The 19,228-nt window shown below is 40.1% G+C and overlaps 1 protein-coding gene across 8 annotated transcripts in view; it reads left to right on the plus strand.

The window, feature by feature from the left end:
- The window catches only part of PTPRM (protein tyrosine phosphatase receptor type M), a 749,942-nt gene that overhangs the window by 171,440 nt on the left and 559,274 nt on the right, over positions 1-19,228 (plus strand). For all 8 annotated transcript variants that reach the window (XM_082697317.1, XM_082697320.1, XM_082697313.1 and 5 more), the window contains exon 2: positions 17,151-17,273. In XM_082697317.1, coding sequence (XP_082553443.1) covers positions 17,151-17,273 — 123 coding nt within the window. The remainder of the gene's footprint in view (positions 1-17,150; positions 17,274-19,228) is intronic.

Below are 19,228 nucleotides of genomic sequence, written 5' to 3' on the forward strand. Positions count from 1 at the left end.
ACTGAGCGGTGTCCCTTGTATGGGTGCAGACTTACCACATGGTGACTGGAGTGCCTTTGATAAAGCAGGCAACCCTCCTCCCCTATCCCCAGCCTCATTATTCCTATTGTATAGCATTTTGAAGGATCTCCAGTCTTTTCGGCATTGCCCTTGAAGGAGTGGCAGGATTCGTGTTCCCGTGTAGCTGTCTAAGACAGACATCCTTCAGGCCAGGCACTGCTTCCACAGTTAGCCTGGGGTGCTCACCATGTACTTGGGGGGAGACAATCGTACCCCATCCATAGTGAGAAGAGGGGCGATCTCATTCATGGGAGACTTGGGAGCTGATAGCTAAGGAAGAGAGAGAGGAAACGAATACATCTTGCGGCCTTGGGTCTTAATGATGAGTGAACAGCACTTTGCTGGAGGTTGGGCAGGAAGTGGATGGTGAAGGGAAGAAAGACTCCAGGAGCCTGTTGTGCTTGGAAGCGGGGGTGGTTGGGCGTGGACCGGGCAGAGCAGGTGAGGATGCTGAGGGAGATGCCCTCAGGTCAGGTGGAGAAGACAGGGGCTGGGCTGCTCAGGAGGGGTGAGTGGGAGCCACGGGAGCATCTGTTTCCAAGACAATTGCTACCATGAGAGGAAAGGAAAATGGCCGGAGCAGAGGATCTTACCTGCTTTCAGCCAGCAACACTACCCGGAAGTGAACTAAAACTCAGAGCCCCAACCTTGCCCTCAGCAATTCTGATTCCATAGATCTAGGGCGGGGCTTAGGACCTGGGTTTGAAGAAATTAGCCGGTGATTCTGATACAGGTGGTCAGTGATCTGCCCTTTGAGTCAATGCGGAACTGTTCTCAAGAACTTCATCAACTCAAGGAATTGCAAAATTTGCACGTATACACACTTGTTGCCGGAGGCAGATCATGGATAGCTCTGTTCGGATTCTCAAAAGGATCTATAAGCTCCCCAAAAGTTTCAGGATCTCTGAGCTGGGAGGAAAGCTTATACAGAATGAGAACAATGCCACGGCAGGAATACTGGAGATCAGTAACCTTTAAAAAATGTTTTGTGATACAGGGAAAGTTGGTATTTTCAGCAGCCCTCCTGTAAACACATGAGGGAAAGGAAGGCTTGCCACCCGGTTTGTAAATTGGGATTTAAATTTGGATTAATATCTCAGTATCTGAAGAAAATACAGTGTTGGTTGATCCAGAGATTTAACAGTTTATCTGTAATGGGCTTTTTTTTTTTTTTTTTCTGACCTCATTAAATCTTCTGGTTTCCCTTGGGTTTTATTTTTTAATTTTGAAGTTTGCAGTATATAAAGTTCAGTATAATGAAGGTTTTTATTGAAAATTATTAGTAATGGGGCCATATTTTGGTCTCCTGTGGCTAAAGTCATGTCTACATTCCCATGATAAACATCTTTCTGAAATTGATGGAGCATCTGAGAAAGAACTGATATTGATGCAACTTGGTTTTTACTCCCAACCCAGGAACTTTTGTTTCAGTCAGGTGTACAGCTGGAAAGTGCCTGGGTGTGCCTGTGTGGCTCACTTGGTTAGGCATGACCTGATTTCGGCTCAGGTCATGATCCCAGGATCCTGGGATAGAGTCCCGAATTGGGCTCCCTGCTCCACGCAGAACCTGCTTCTCTCTCTCCCTCTGCCTGCAGTTCCCCCCTGCTTGTGCTCTCTCTCTCTCTCAAATAAATAAATAAAATCTTTAAAAAATAAAAAAGGGAACTGGTGTCTGCTCCCTCATTTTTTCTTAAACCAATGGTAAAATGGACATATGATTTGACCTGGCAAAATCATTGCTACAAAAGGGACACAGTAAGTCTGGCAGGGGTCTCTGATCAGAGATGTGCTCCCCAGCGAAGGCTAAAGCCGGGCAACTCGCCCAGTAACCCTCCTTATTCTTAGCAGTGGGGCTTGTGTCCCAGTGTCCACATCTGATCATTGGCTTAAATATTAGAAAAATAAAGTTTGCCTGTGTAGTTTCCTCTAGGCAAATTTCTGTCCCCATGAAGGGCTACTATTTCTTATGTTTAGTCAGTATTGTATTGATCCACAAGGGTTTATTTTCAATTCATGGGGTACCTAGCACTAGGTGAGATGTTGTTGAAGGTCAGTGTCCAATATGACCAAGGCCCAACGATAAGCTTACTGAAAGAGTATCCCACAAGAAAGAGAGATCCAGGCCATGTTTAATCAGATGTAAAATTTTGCACTCAGATGTTTAAAAACAATTATCTAGGGACACTTTGATGAATTAATTACAGTGACCACGGTTTATGACAAACCATCCATATTAAAAAAAATACTGGTAATAATAATAGTAATAATAATAATAATAATAATAATAATAAATTTAAAATCTTCTAGAAAAGTAGAGATCTCTATTCTCTTGTCTTTCTATTATAATTATCCCAATGAGTAGCTTATGAAGCAAATAGAACTCATCCCAGATATATTTTGAAGTCACTGAGTTTGATCCGATCTTTTTTTGGAGCTGCTCCCCATCAACTTCTCCTCTATTTAAATGCCCTTAAATGGGCTCTATCAAGATAAGAACTATATAACATCTTGTTATTTGTATGTGTGGATTATTTGCACGGCCCTGAATATGCTTTAAATAAATATTTTTACCGGAGTGGATGTGGTTGCAGGACTGGTCATATGCATCCGTTTTCATAGTGTTTGTTTGAGTTTTAGATTTTGAGCCTCTCTCTTGCAGTGAAAAACATAAACTGATTCAGATGCTTTTAGACATGAGTGAGCAGCAGCTGAGGGCCAGGACAGGTTGAGAAGAGTCCTACTGATCTTCTATCAGATATTCCTGAATCCTTTTGGCAAATAAGATGTGAATCATTTTGGGGTTGAATGGGATGGCCACGATCACCCCAAATCAGTTCCAGCCCACACGGATTTGACTTCAGTCCTGTGAAATCGTGCTCTCCACTCTCTGAGGCAGGAACCTGGCCAGCCACCCCATGGATGTTCCTATCTTTTTACCCGTTCACCACCTCTGCCTTCTCTTCTCTCTTTACAGTTGAGCTCTGCTATTCTTTCTGCTTGTATTATTTAACATTATTTTTCTTAGTTTTTATATTAGAATCAGACCCTTCCAAACCATATACCTGGAGACACACCAACAGATTTTCTCCTCTGTCATGTTCTGGATAAAGAAGTATTGCATTTATGAGAAGAGAGAGAAAAATCATAGACTGTATACTTTAAGAATGGAAATCTTACCTGAGAGATCATCTAGATCTGAAGTTGTCAAATATTGTTAAGTGTTAACTTTTTAGGGTACACTTCTTTTATTGTCTGTGGAACAGTAATATTTAAATGACTGTTGAATGTATGAGGTTGAAGCAGGGTTTTAGGAGGGCCTGACGTAGGCTCGCCTTTACAGTCTAAGGGAGTCTAAGTCTAAGGGAGCCCAGGGGTTCTGAGCATCACACTGAAAGAACAGTGGTCTAGTTTATGCTATTTAAAAAAATTTTTTTTAAAGATTTTTTTTTATTTATGACAGATGTAGAGCACAAGTAGGCAGAACAGCAGGCAGAGGGAGAAGCAGGCTTCCTGCTGAGCAGGGACTCGATCCCAGGACCCTGCGATCATGACTGCACCAAAGGCAGACACTTAACCGACTGAGCCACCCAGGTGTCCCTATGCTATTTTATGTAGATCAGACACTGAGAAGCAGAAAGGAAAGGAAGCCAACAGTTACCTATTTACTAGACAGAAGGTAAGAGGGGGTAGGGAAGTGGATACGTTGGTAGGCAGGCAAACAGACAAAATAAATGTGTCTGTAAACACAGACATAGGGTGCCTGGGTGGCTCAGCAGGGAGCCTGCTTCTTCCTCTCCCTGTGCCCCTCCCCCTGCTTGTACTCTCTCTCTCTGTCAAATAAGTAAAATCTTTTAAAAAAATAAACACACACATATATACACAAAGTTTAATTCTTACATTATTCTAGAAGGTAGGTGGTTTTACAGATGAATATGTCAGGTGAGCTTGTAAATGGATAGGGTTGAGACTTACCTCGGGTCTTTTTGGTGGTTTATCTACATTGTGGTCGCTGTATCTCCACATGGCCAGTCGGTTGCCTTTCCCAAAGCCACATGGAGGCAGGAGCAGGACTAGGACCCAGAAATTCTGCTTCCTCAACCAAGGTTGTTCCCTTAGACTACTCCTTCTCTTTAGCCAGTGGCAAAATAATCCCTACTAAAAAGGAAAATAGAATACCGAGTAAATGCTCATTTATAAAAAGTAGGATGCTTCAGTTGTGTTGACCTTGAGAAGGGTTAATATTCTTAGTTCCCTATATTTTAGCAACTAATTGTTCATGTACAATGACTGGAAGGAAAGCTGATTCACAGCCATTTTTACATTATGTAAGTATTGTTCTTTGCTTAGAGAACACAGCTTCCTTGTTTAAAAAATTACACAATGAACTGTTTTACTTCAAAGTTTATTTTCTTTATGGCCCCCAAATGGAAGTTCGATATTGATTACTTACTCACTACTTTTACATTTCATGAAGGTGAAAGATATGTATCATGTAACCATTAGTATTCTTTTTATGTTTGAAACATAAAATCAAAACAACCAGAGTTCCAGTGTGATACACAGAAAATCCGTACGCGTTTTGTTGACTTATGCTGAGGTTTGCCAAATAACAGCCTTATTATGCAGATTCTTAGAATAACAGGCCATGGATATTTTAGATTCTCACATCTAGTTGCTGACTCTCTGGTTTTCTTTTTTTCTGGACCATTTAGGGACAGGAGGCCTTCAGGATGAGTTTTGGATCTTTCTTTTGGCTCCTGCAGCAGTTTTCATTATTTCCCCCTTTTAAACAACTTCCTGCCCCCCCCACCCCCTCCCCCCACCCAGGTTGTCTTCCCTGAGGACAAGGGTTTCTTTTTTATTCTCCACATATTTTTTTGAACCCCCTCTCACTTCCTCTCCTCCTGTGCCTGGCATTTGGATCTACCACTGAGAGAAACTGGGCAGACAGAGAAGAGGGGAAGAGGGAGAGAAAGAGATGTGATGAATCAGATAAAAAAAGCCAAGAAAGAACTCTAGAATCAGGATTTCTCCCTCTTCTAGTATAGTCAGAGTACTGAATGAGTAGAATCTATTAGTATTTTTTCCCTCATTTTTTCCCTTCTAATAAAGATAGAACAGTAAGTAGTTTTTGCATTTACCTTTGTTATAGAAACCTTCACAAAACTCCATTAAATCCAGGAGGTATTTAATGAGTAACTGGCACCTCTGTAGGACTGAGGATACAGAGGGGAAGAGAACATTGGCCAGACCACGGAGCTCAGGATATAGTGGAGAAAACAAATGTGCCTACGATCATTTTGCTGAATGGGGTGATAAGGATACCTAGAAGAACTATATATTTTAGGGACGCCTGGGTGGCTCAGTTGGTTAAGCAGCTGCCTTCGGCTCAGGTCATGATCCCAGCGTCCTGGGATCGAGTCCCACATCGGGCTCCTTGCTCAACAGGGAGCCTGCTTCTCCCTCTGCCTCTGCCTGCCATTCTGTCTGCCTGTGCTCGCTCGTTCTCTCTCTGATAAATAAATAAAATCTTTAAAAAAAAAAAAGAACTATATATTTTACAGTGATAGTACATAGGAAGGAGGGATTGATTTTATCTGTGCAGAGGAATTAGGAATGGGTATCCAGGAGAGGTAGCATCTGAGCTGGCATTCGAAGAGTGAGCAGACTCAGGGGTGGGTGGTGGCACGTGTGTGCAAACATGCAGTATGTGGGCAACACCGTCCTTGGAGTGAATCTACAGATAGTCAGGAACTACTAGAGCGTACTCTTACAGGGAAATGGTGGCAAGAAATCAAGATAAAGAAGTTGACAAGGTTCATTTGTAACATGATGATATTTGAATATTATCCCATGGGCAGTGGGCGGTCCACGAATAGTTATAAGTAGGGATAGACCATTTCTAGTTAAGTGTTTTATAAAAGGTTAGCTTGCTGGTGGTGTGCAGGATATAGTGGACAGGGCAGAGTCTAAATGTGATGGGTCAAAGTCAGTGGGGACATGAGCTGAAATTCAAGTTGTGTTATGGTGGGAGTAGTGGGAATGGCAGGGAAAACATCTGAGAAGGTGTTTGAGAGGTAAGGTGTTATGCAGAGAGGTGGTTGACCCAAAGGTTTTTGGCTTGAGCCTCTGGTTTGTGGTGCCATCAGCTACCATAGGCAGTAACCACAAAGAGGTGTCTGTCAGTTTAATTTCATATTTCAGGTAGCATACACCTAACATAGCTATGGCTTTCTTTGATGCTCATGGTCTTCTAACAGTGAGTATGTTTTTACATACCCCACCAAGTTCAACCCGTACCATTTCCCTAGGAAATAGGTAGTAGACAAAAGAGTCCTATCTTCTGTAGGATATAAATACTCAGGGATTTGCCTAAGGTCAGAATTGCCCTCCACCTGCCAAATCCTTTCAGGTACTTCCGAGTTGAAGACCCGTGTACTGTTTCTGAGTAAGCCCAACACAGCCACTTCCCAACTGTTGGCTCTGGAATAGATGATGTTTCCTCATTTGAGTACCATATTGGTAGGAGACTTTGGACTCATGTTGTATACAAAAATTGCTCATCTTTGGACACGAGAATTATACCAAACCCATTGTGTTGTGTACTCTAAGTAAGGCACAAGGGATAAAGGAAGATGACTGATGGGTGGGGTGGGGATCTGCCCCATTTCCTGTTTCTCACTTCCAGTTCATTCGGCCATATAAGCGTTGGGCTCTTGAACTAAATGGAAGACTTCTGTATTATAACCACCACCCTCCCCATTTTCATCATTGAAATCATGTACATTTATCACTCCTGTGATGTGAGCCTTGCAACTCCCCTTTTCCTACAGAGAGCAAGACACACGGTCTGTGACTTGCCCTGAGATAGAATAGGTAGTTGACAGATCCAGGACTTCATGTATCCTGGGTCTCAGATTCCAATTAAACAGAGTCAGTCTTACAAGTTAACAATTTTTGTTGTAGAATCATTACTCGTAATGATAGGAAATTGGAACAAATGCTTTACCAAGAGGATATAGGAAATTATATTTACTTTTCCTTATAATTTGATTCTACCCAATGAGTGTGATGTATAGAAAAAAATGTTTATTGAGGGAAATATATTTAGTGGAGTTTAGGTTAATAAGTACCCAGTGGGAAAAAAAAATAATCAGCCACTGGTTTGAAGCTGAAAAGCATGGCTCAGCTGTCCTGCCTGTTGGTGAATTCAGGAGTTTATGTTATCAGCTTTCCCAGATAATGATTTTGTGCTAATAAAATCATGGAGAGATGGATTTGTAAATCACGCTAAACTGGCAGGAGCACTACGGGGCATAAAATGAAATTCTGTTTTTTTATTAATTTCCTGGGTTTCTGTGACCAACAACCAGGATCATTTTCTACTTAGGATACCTACTCTTGTTGAGCAGTTCTGCTTACGGGAAAAAATGGCAGATGGAGGGTTTCTTAGCATGAAATTAGAGCACAGAATTCAACACTTTGATCAAGCAGGTTATTCTTTTGCCCTTAGTCACCTGAGAGATATTTATGACTAAAAGGAGTTATTTAGAGCCGTGATTTCCAAAAGGCTACCTCTGCACCCCCTTTGAGGTGTATAGTACACTCCCTTGGTGCATGGAAGAAAATATTTGAACTTCAATTTATATTTACTTTATAGTTTTCACTTGAAAAGGTCAGCTGTCTGTGTCTATAATAATCTGCATTATATAGTTTATAAATAAGTAAACATAGGATGGTTGTGCCTTTTTCAAAAGCTGATCATACCTTCTTAAAAATGTTTGAAGCCACTGATCTGGAGCACTTTTCTAAAATTGGGTCAATGATTAGATTATTCTGGGATTTTTTTTTTTTTTTTTTTTTTTTTAAGGCACCGATTCCCAGGGCTGCTTCCAGAAGGGTCTGGTTAAATAGGTCGGTCTTGGACAGCGGTTATCATAACTTAGTAGGCATGAGAGTCTCCTGGAGGTCTGGCTTGTTTAAACACAAGACCCACCCCCGAGTTTCTCATATAGGAGCTTGGGGGTGGGGCCCAAGAATTTGCATGTCCAGCAAGATTCCCAGGTGATGCTTGCTGGTCCAAGAATCCACTCTGAGAACCACTGCTCCATGGTGGAAGCCAGGACACAGGCAGCTCCGAAGATGAAGTGATAAATGCTTATCTAGATGCGACCATCTTCCCCTCTAGACAGTTCTTGGAGATAGTCTATCATTTTGTTTTCCTTTTTTATTCCTGTTGCTATGATCGAGGCAGACAACTGTTTTTCACACTGTCATTTTCAATATTGGTGTGGACAGTAAGAGGACCAGTGTTAGATTCAGGAAGACTCAAATTTACAGAGTTTGTATGAGTGGCTTAATGAATCCTTTAGCAATTCTATAAGGTATTTATTTGTCAGTGGAAAACTGGGGCATGTCCATAATGATTTGGATGCATCTGTATTTGCAAATAGAAATGACACTGTTACCCACTAGAAAAAAAAGATCTTAAGATCAATAAAAATGCATGGCTGTTTGTTGTAATCAGGCCTTTAAAAAAAATTAGGAATCAATAGATCGATATAAAATGAAATATGCAGGGCCGCCTGGGTGGCTCAGTGGCTTAAGCCTCAGCCTTCAGCTCAGGTCATGATCCCAGGGTCCTGGGATCAAACCCCACATCTGGGCTCTCTGCTCAGCTGGGAGCCTGCTTCCCCCTTTCTCTCTGCCTGCTTCTCTACCTACTTGAGATCTCTCTTTCTCTCTGTCAAATAAATAAATAAAATCTTTAAAAAGAACGAAATATGCAGTAAGTATAATAAGCCATAGAAACTTTAAGAACAATACCACTCATTTCCTTTGGCTTATATAAAATATATCCATCGGCAAATAGCACGTTTTACAATAGAGCATAGCATTAGCCTTTTAAATGCCTGTGCAATGTGTAAAAACCGCTTGCTAGATTAAATTATGTAGAAGAGCATTTCTATAATGCTTAGTGTCTGATTCACTCACCATCACCGGGGCACTGAAAGTTTAAGAGGCTTTATATACTTGCATTGTTTGGCAGGCAATTAAACGTAGATGTCACTGGGATTGATTTATAAGAAGAAAGCAGTGGCTTTGCTATGTTGGTGTAGGTTTTCTTTAATGCTTAAAACAATTGTTTATATTATAGTTCACTTTCTGCTTATAGTTTGAAATGTATTAATTTATCGCCATTTATCTGACAGTTTTAATTTGAAATAAGTGGAAAAGACCTGAGGTTACACTCATTTTAGGACAATAGAACATTAATTTTTTGGGGGGGGTACTTGAGCATTCGTTTTTGATTTGCCCTCTCTGTAAAGAGACCTATTTAATACTTTATGCATTTAGTAAAGGCTGCCTTAAATGGGGTCATTCTGTATTTAGAACAAATGAGAAAAATGTTCCAGAAATCTCCTCAAGGAGTATTCCTGTCTTTTCACAAAATAACTTTAAATGGACTGTAATTATAACAAGAAGAACTTCATTGCTACAGTGTATGTCAATTTAACCTGTTAAAGGCAGAGCAATTCAAAATGTATATGTATCTTATAAGTCAGTTTATGAAAATAACATTTGATTGTCCGCCACTGGCTTCTTAGAAACAGCACTTTGAAGAGTTTATTTGCAAAGAGATCAGGCAACAGTCATTATATAAATATTACACATTGTTGTTTACTTTATAGAGGTACATTCAGGGTAAAAATATGCAGACTGGAAAGAGAATGAACTTTTCACTCAGACCTTGGGTGAACTTCTAGCTCTACCTTTAACTCTCTGTGGCTTTGGGCAAGATATTTGACCATTCCACACTCCCATTTGTAAAAACTGGGGTGTGCTGATGAATTTCTAGTCAGAAGACAGAAATCACACAGTAATTGGAACAGGGAGAGTTTCATTTAAAGAATAATTAGGGCGCCTGGGCGCCTTAGTAGGCAACTGCCTTGGGCTCATGATCCGTGAGTCCTAAGATTGAGTCCCGCATCGGGCTCCCAGCTCCATGGGGAGTCTGCTCTCTCTCACTCTGTCTCTGAAACAAATAAATAAAATCTTTATAAAGAATAATTAACTCTAACAGTGGATTGGAATATAGGAGATTGGCTAGCACAGAGTAAAGAGAGCTCTAAGAACAAAGGAATAGCAAACATGAGAAGCCGGCACTGCTCCAGAGAAGAAAGGGTCCATGGAGGAGATCCATCTAGAGCTGAGATCCAGGGCTCAGTGGATGGCAGGCAAGTCACTGTGGGACCACGCGATGCAACTCCGAGGAAATGCGTCTTCTAGTGTAGCAGGGGAAGCTGTTCATGGGAGGCATGTCTCTGACAGGCACTCCACTACAAAATTGCTCAGGGGGTCCTGGTGTAAGCCACTCTCTCTGGGGTGCTGCCCACCGCCAGGCACCTGTCAAGCTGGGCACTGGGAAGCTCCTGCATTGTGGGTCTGGAGAAACCCTGTGCGTTTAGGAGCCTTCCAGGGAGCCCTTCGAGACTACCCCTCCCTCCCACAGTGCTTCTCCAGAACCCTCTACTGTTAAAGCTTACTGTCTTGCCCTCTGGGACAAGAAACATAGTTAGAGGACTTGGATACAGTTTTGCAGAGCAAGCAAGGAAAAGTGAATTTAGAGCTAAGAGGTAATGCATTGAGAGCTGGCATAAAGGATATGAGTGCTTGCCTTTAGGGTTTTTAAGATCAAATAATACATGTAAACATATGCATGGTTTTGTTATGTAACAGTTTCTTTGAACTGAGAGGAAAGCCTCATACTGGTTGTGAAGAGTAAGTGAAATAATGCCTGTATGTTGCCTTCAGCAGAATCTGGCCAGCACACGGCAGATGTCCACAGAGAGGTAGCTGTTAATACCAGAGAACTTTCTAGATCACAGGTTGTCCTCTGCTTGCCCTAATAAGGCTCTCATATATTAGTGTTGATTAGTAACTTCAAGACATATAAACAATCCCAGGTAATGGTTCTCATTCCCAAACCTTAAAGACCTCAGGTAGCAACATTTGAAGGGTCCTAAAGTCAGTTTAGTGGGTAGGACTTTTCAAAACCAAATAGAACAGAGATCAACAATATCAGTGTATCTCAGAAGAGATAAATTTGGTTTATAAAATATACATGTATATGTGCTGGGTCAACATGTATGACCCTCATGGGTCACAATGTATAGAATTGTTAAATCATTATATTGTGCACCTGAAACTAATATAATACTTAATGTTAATTATACTTCAATAATAAAATGATAAAAGTAAATAAAATAAAAAATATATATGTAAATATATATATATATATATATATATATTTACACTGACCTCACCCTTGCAGTTTGTTTTCCTTTGTCTGCTCTCCAGGCCTGATGCTTCATTATGACATAGAATAATCATATGAAAGATCCTATAAGGTTTCCTTGGGGGAAAAGTATACCATCCTCTCCTTTATAGCTTCTATCTTAATGATACAATAACTATTCTTGGATCTACTGAATAATTCTCTGCTATGCCAGAGAAAGGAGAAAGATAAATTCTCTTCAGTGTGCGGATGACAATATTTTATTTTCATCAATCAAGAATAACCTTTATAGACAACTAGCCTTGCTATCTAATTATTGCCCCCCCCCAAAAAAGTGTTCAACTTTTCTAAAGCAAAAGCCATAATTCGTGGAGACCTAATTAACATTTAACCTGCTTAGTTTTCAACCATAATAGAAAATGAACACGTTCACTGATTTTGTCACATTCGTAGCTTATTCATGTTGGAATACACAAGGACAGAGCTGTGTGTTTTGTGGGGCTATATTGAGATTGCTTTCATTGTTCAAGTGGATATAACATTAAACTTTTTTTATTAAAGATTTTTATTTGAGAGAGAGAGAAAGAGTGCACAAGTGGGGGGAGGGAGAGGGAGAAGCAGATGAGTAGGGAGCCTGATGCAGGGCTTGATCACAGGACCTCAGGATCGTGACCTGAGCTGGAGGCAGATGTTTAACTGACTGAGCCACCCAGGCACCTCCACATTATACTTCTTTTAAAAAATTCCAGCCAAAATTATTGTAGCCAAATTCTGCATAGAATCTTGGGGAATTCATTACCCACTTTTCTATAAAGCATTTATTGAGTGCCTACAATATACCAGTTCTAGAGAGTACCAAGATGACTAAGATAGAGTTATAAACCAAAGTTACTTTTCAGCAGAATTCCTACCCTAGCTATAGGCTTTCATGTACCTGTTTGTTTGTTTGTTTTTAAACTCTGCAATTTTTGTGAGAAAAAAAAAATCAGGCCTGATGCCATTTCATCTGATTTCTTTTTAAAGATTTATTTATTTATTTTAGAAAGAGGGAGGGGGAGAATGAGAGGGAGGGGCTGGGGGAGAAGGAGAAAGAATCTCCAACAGCCATTTCATCTGCTTTCTTAAGTACATGGCTCTATACATGAGTCATAGCAGAGACTAGTTGCAATTTTCAGTTGGGAAGTAAGTACATAAACTCATGGTAACCCATTAAGACTTTGTCAAGAGAAAGAATAACCATAAAGATCATTTTAAAGGATATTATAACTTTAATCCTAGAATGCACTGAACTCCCAAAATAATCAAGTTTACTGAATGAAAGTCTGGGTACATGGTCTCCTAACATGTTACTAAATCTACCCTAAGACCCATTTTATTCTGGTAGATGCTTTTGAGAAGTCGTCATTAATTTACGTTGTTTGCTTCTTACCAGGGAGGACAGTTCTCTCTGGATTTCTGATGAGGTGTGCTCAAGTTTCCTTTGAGTTTTCAGCTTCAGAGATACCATCACAGAGTGTTAAGAATGTGGGCTCTCGAGACGAGATGCCCGAGTTCAAATCTCTGTTTCACGATCTTTCAGCTTTGAGACCTGTGTGAGCTGTATAACCAACTTCCTGTGGCTCAGTTTCTGTATATGTGATATGATGATCATAGTCTCTACCTTAGAAGTTGGGAATGAGGATTAAAGGAGCCTTCAGCCATCAAGCCCTTGTCACACTCAGCCCCCATTATTAGTTTTGGTACTAACATCATAGTCTTTTTTTTTTTTTTAAGATTTTATTTATTTATTTGACAGAGAGAAATCACAAGTAGATGGAGAGGCAGGCAGAGAGAGAGAGAGGGAAGCAGGCCCCCTGCTGAGCAGAGAGCCCGATGCGGGACTTGATCCCAGGACCCTGAGATCATGACCTGAGCAGAAGGCAGTGGCTTAACCCACTGAGCCACCCAGGCGCCCCCTAACATCATAGTCTTAATAGATACTGCAAACTGTGTAATCAGTGAGATCTTTCTCTTTGCCCTAGCTACCCCAGAGGTCAAAGTGAACTTTGTGGCTAACTGCCAGCAAATGAGGCTAGTGACATTTTTTTTCATTACCTGGCAGTGGTGGTGGAGTCCTAGGCCTATTGCTGGTGTAATCTTATATTCCTTTTTTCCTTTGTTTACTTTCCCAGCTTTTGAACTTTTATTTTCCTTTGCTTCTGTTAATTTAGTGTTTATGTCATGGTGTTGCACTGCCTGTCTGGGACCAAGCCATGCTGTCATCAGTCTTGTATAGAAATCATCACTCTTGTCTGCTGCTACCTAAATATTTGACATCCGTGGACACACTTCCTTTTGCACGATTCCTCACTCTTCACCCAGCACATTTGTGTGGGGTATTCAAATTCACTACGGAAAAGTCTTCCCCAATGTATGATGAAGGCACAAGCACATGTGTGTTAGTGTGTAAGTGTATGTGGGGGGGGGGCGGCAGCGACGGGAAGAAGGAGGGAGAGAAGGAAAGTGGATGGTGAAGACCGCCCATCCCACCTAGCTTGTGTCTCCTCTCCTCCCTCTTGTGCATGACTCTTGATTTAATACTGATTCCCCTCCACCGAAGAGACATCATTTAATTTGATTTGATGGAGGAATATAGTCCAGCCATAAGCTGTGAGGCAGCAGTCCAAGTAAGACAACTCGGGAGAAACCTTGGCCAAGTGTATTGCTGACCACATTGCCGTATGTTCCTGTACAAAAGCTGTGTTATTTTGTAAATCAAGGAGGTTTATTTTTGGAAATGCTTTATTTTACTGCATTTTAGGGGACTAGGCTTCCTTGTCACTTTCTTCATTGACCCCACAACATTTACTTAAGAAACCTCCCAGCCCTCTGTTCTTTGCTTCTGCATGGCTCCGTAGAGGAACACTCCTGTGTCCCAGCGTCAGTGCTCACAACTCTTCACCTTCTTGTGACACGCAGTTTTAAATTTTCCAGTTATGTACCCCAGCTATTCACAATGAAATGAACCCATGAGGGTAATTATTGTAAGAAGGATTTCAGAACTAATAACTGATACTGGTTGAACATGGCTAACACACTGTGATACACTAACTTTACATTTGCTATCTAATTGAATTGTCAGAAATACTACGCGAGGAATGGTTTATCTCCATTTTATAGCTGGAGAAACCGGGACTCAGAGAACCAAAGCAATCTGTCTACAGTCACAAAACTAGCTGTGGAAGACTAGGGATGTGCCAAATGTTGGACCCTGTCCACTTCACCACTGCACAAAGCTGCCTTGAAAACCAAAGTTTAATCATTCTCCCTTTAATTGGTTATTTTAATTCAGATGTAAACATGATAATTTCATCTCATTTTAGCTCAATAAACCAACTTTGCTATTTTTAGGGTCTCACGTCTGTTGGATGAAGGCCAGTGGTGGCTCGGAAAATTGGTGTGCAGGGGGGTATATCTTTCAGCAATAGGAAATTCATAGTCTATCCCATTTTCCAGTGGTTTGATAATCCTACATGGACCCAGAAAGAACCGTGTCATACATTTTATGTGTCCTTTCAAGTGATAAAAACAGCTTTATGTAATGGGAGATTATATCTTTGCACCAGCATTGTGTTAGTCTTTGGGGCTTACTGTCAGCCATGCCTGCTTTTGCCTTGATGTTTGGTTATATCTTCAGTGCCAGTGGTTGTTTTGTAAATCAGATCTTTAACCAGCATTGAGTTGTTCTGTGGTTGCCTATACTGATTTTTCACTGTTTAAGATTGCTCTGCAAGACTTTCATCAAAGTGCTATCTAGGTTTCCAGTGTGGAGGGGGGCAATTTTCTCTCAAAATTCATGGTGGTTTCTTTCTGTCTGAATATTATTAGTGCTACTGCTGTTTGAGCCCATTCCTCCTGTACTGACACTATCTTCTATGTCAGAATTAGGGTTTGCAAGCAAGGGGAAGTAGTTCCCATTGATGTTTGCACAGTCTTCTAACATTCCTCACCCCAAATTGGAAAGTTGTTAGTCTTATGTGCTCTTAAACAAATCCACTTTGTTTCTGAACTTGTTGAAGCTGAGTAGGAGGGAAGTATAAATTACCAGTTGTTGTCAAGGTGAAATATTGAGTTAGTGCTATATCTTTGTAATGAGTTTCTGCTCTCAGTGGAATGTTTAATTGACCAGTTCTGTTAAAGTGTCAGAGAAGATGGTGTCCAGGGTCACTAATTTCACCATCACGCCTGGAGCTAACAACTGAGACAGAGCTAGGAAGCTGGGAGAAACCTTCTAAACTGGTCTGAGGTCCCTTGACTCTGCTCTGTTTAAATTTTTTTTTTTTATCAATGATTCAGAGGCAGACGGAGAATGTGTGCTCATCAAATTGGCAGATAACCTAAGTCTAGGTAGGGTGACTAACATCCAAATGATAAAATCCGGATTCCAGAAGTTCTCAACAGGCTAGAGTAATGCATGGAAAACAATGAAATGGGGTTTAGTAAGGATCCATGTATAGCCCTGTGTTCATTTGTTCACAGGGTAGAGCTAAGATAAATGCATATACATTTGAAGAAGCAGAGTTTGGGCCTTTTTAAAGGGGGAATTGTCTACAAGGCAGGGATGCGTTCCTGAATTTTCAGAATGCCTTATCTGTTCAGAGCTGTCTAGCTGTCTCGAAGATTGTAGATTTTATGTAAGCATTGGGATGGAAGCTGGCCCAGGTGACCTCTAACACTTCTCTCTACCTCTGAGTTTGTACAATTGCTATTTTATTTTTTTTCTTGCTGCCTGGGCATACAGTATAGACATGGTGCAATAATACTCTTATTTTTGGATTTTCTTGACCAGAACCCTTAATTGTCATCATTGGAAAGTAATTATAATTAATAGCTTTAATTAACATAAGTAATAACATTATATAATGCACATCAGAATTTTAATAATAATATGATCAATATAATCACTCCCTTTCACAATGTGAAACTGGTAGAAAGATTTAATACTGTAATAACTCAAAGTAATAAGAGATATTTAAGAGGATGTGGGTAGGACTTAAAATTGTCAATGTGCCCCAGGATGCTGAAATAGCTGAATTGTTTTGTAAAACTGCATCTTCTTTTATTCTTTGTTTCTTTAAGTAGCTTCATTTCTAGCACCAGAATTAAGCAGATGTTTGCATGGTTAGCTTTGAATTTATTCTTGCCTTTAAAGATTGTGTGGGCTATACACAAATTTATAATCTCTCAATATCAAGACTCAAATCTTCAAAGTATTAAAGTGAAAGTTGATTTTATCTTAGATTAAGAATAATTCTTAGAAAAATATTTTGCAAGCTGTATTCATGGTCTCTACTGCATTTTTCTCCCTGACATTGTGCCAGTGTTACGGTGAAAGCGTTTCTCCTTTAATTTTTTTGGACACATTATTGTGTTTTTCTATTGAAAACATGCTGAATACCTAGGGTAATCCCCTTAAAGTTTTGAACACAAGATCAGTTATTCCAAATTCCTGCAAATCTGGAAAATATGAATTATAAATTTGCTTAGGTCTACTTTCATTTGGATTATACACACATTGGATTCTTTGGAGGAACAGTGTAGCATAACAGTATGGCAAGGCCTGGTTAAGACTCAGCTTGGTTAGCACTTAGCATTTAGGGTACAGTAGGGTCAAGATCCATGGTACCTGGACACAAAAGTCAAATCAAATTCAACGTGGTATCAAGTAGGTTTATAGTTACCTGCAATCATCATAGCTTCTTCCAGAGGTCTGCTCTTTGTTTACATTACTTTTCATTCTTTCACATCTTAGGTGGTTGCCTTTTTGATGAGCCATATAGCACCTGTGGATATAGTCAGGCTGAAGACGATGACTTCAACTGGGAGCAGGTGAACACCTTGACCAAACCAACTTCTGATCCATGGATGCCATCAGGTTTGCATGTAGTTTTAAATTTTCTTTATAAAATCAAAGCCTCACTATAGAGTCTGAATCACAGTAAATATTTATTGGGTATTGGCTGAATGAATGAGGGTGTTGATCTTTGAGTGTGATAGCCCAAGGTGATTAACTAGTGGGAATAGCACAATTAAGGGACTGGTTACAAAGTACAAAGAGTTCACCTTTGTATGTCTTCCTTTAAAGTCTAATTAAAGTATACTTCCTTTATCTTTGGGCACACCTGAGCTAGATTAATAGGCATTTCCCAGTTGATCCTTTCCCAAGCAGCAGATATGGGAAATAGATGGATGTCTCTTCTGGCAAATGTGTCTAGTAGGTGGAACTCTATCTGGGGAATCCAGGTAACAAAGCCTCCATCACAAATGGGAGACCTTGGAGAGTAGCTTTAACCTTGTCAGCCTCCAGGATCCACTTGGCACCGAAGAGAAGATGGTGATGCATGCATGTAGATACTTCTTTTTCTGTAGAAGTCCTTAATAAATTCTCTGATGAGTGAAAGATGTTCATTCCATTGAACACCAGCAAAAATTCTACTTATTTTGAAGGAAGAATGGGAAGGTGGTGACAATTGAGCATTAATCACATTGGAACTTGGTCAGGTCATTTTAATGGACACCCTTTGCAGGTGGTGGTGGCATTGTTAGAAATAAGGGAATAGCGGTGCCTGGGGGGCTTAGTCAGTTAAGCGTCTGCCTTCGGCTCAGGTCATGATCCCAGGGCCCTGGGATCCAGCCCCATGTCCCCTTGTCTAGGCTTTCTACTCAGCAGGGAGTCTGCTTCTTTCTCTCTCCGTCTGCCCCATCCCCAGGCTCATGTTCTCTCTCTCTCTCTCAAATAAATAAATAAATATTTTAAAAAAGAGAAGAACTTTAAAAAAGGAGAAATAAGGAAATATCATCTTAAAAGCTTTGCATATAGTATTCTATGGTATCATTTTAAAACAGACTTTCCAATATGTATCCATGAGTTGCTTTAAGTACTATTTAGTTACAAGGGTTTTCTCCTCCTCCTCCTTTGGCATTAACATACATTAGAGGATTTATTTATTTCAAAAACAAATTCTAAAGCTGGCCATCTCGGGCTAAAACAGAAACCAGTTTCATGAATCGCTCAGGGTAAATGGGTAACAAAATCAGATACAACCAGTGCCTCCTGGGGGCTGATTTCTTTACACCTTTATTTACAATATGGTTGGATTTGTTCTCACATGTATATTTGAATATGTTCTCTCGTGTGTGGGATGGTTCTGTGATGCCTTAATCCAAGGGTTGGCGTCCTATGTCCCATAGGCCAAATCCAGCCTGCTGCCAGTTTTGCGGGTGGCTCAAAAGCTAAGAATGGTTTTTACATTTTTAAATGGTTGAAAGAAAAATCTAAAGAATAATAATATTTTGTGACACGTGAAATTCAAATTTCAGCGTCCATAAACAAAGTTTTACTGGTATGGAGTCTTGTGTATTTGTTAAATATCGTCTATGATTGGTTTCAAGCCACACTGTAGGGCTCACTAAGCCTAGATATTTACTGTCTGTCTGGTTCTTTATGGAAATTTTTGCTGACCTCTGTCTTAGACCATTTTGCCATCAGCCTGTGATTGTTGCCTTGAACTCAGTTTACATAGTTATTGCTTCTATTATTATTAATTAATACCCAAGTACTATTTCATATTTTCTTTTATTTTCAGATGATATATTTTCCAAATTTTAGACCATTAAAATCAGTAAGAAAAAACCATGATGATTAGGGACTTCCTCTCTCTCATAAATTTGCTTTCTATGAAAAAGCTTTGTGATTTTTCTTTATTGTTTAATACCATCATCCTTCTGGGACTTTGGTGATTCTAATAAACAAATAACCCATCAATAGGATTTTTAAAATTATGAAAGTGAAAGACTGAAATTTTTACTCTAAATTTGCTCTAATTAAAA

This window comes from Mustela nivalis, assembly GCF_964662115.1.
Source record: "Mustela nivalis genome assembly, chromosome: 14".
NCBI classification, from domain to species: domain Eukaryota; kingdom Metazoa; phylum Chordata; class Mammalia; order Carnivora; family Mustelidae; genus Mustela; species Mustela nivalis.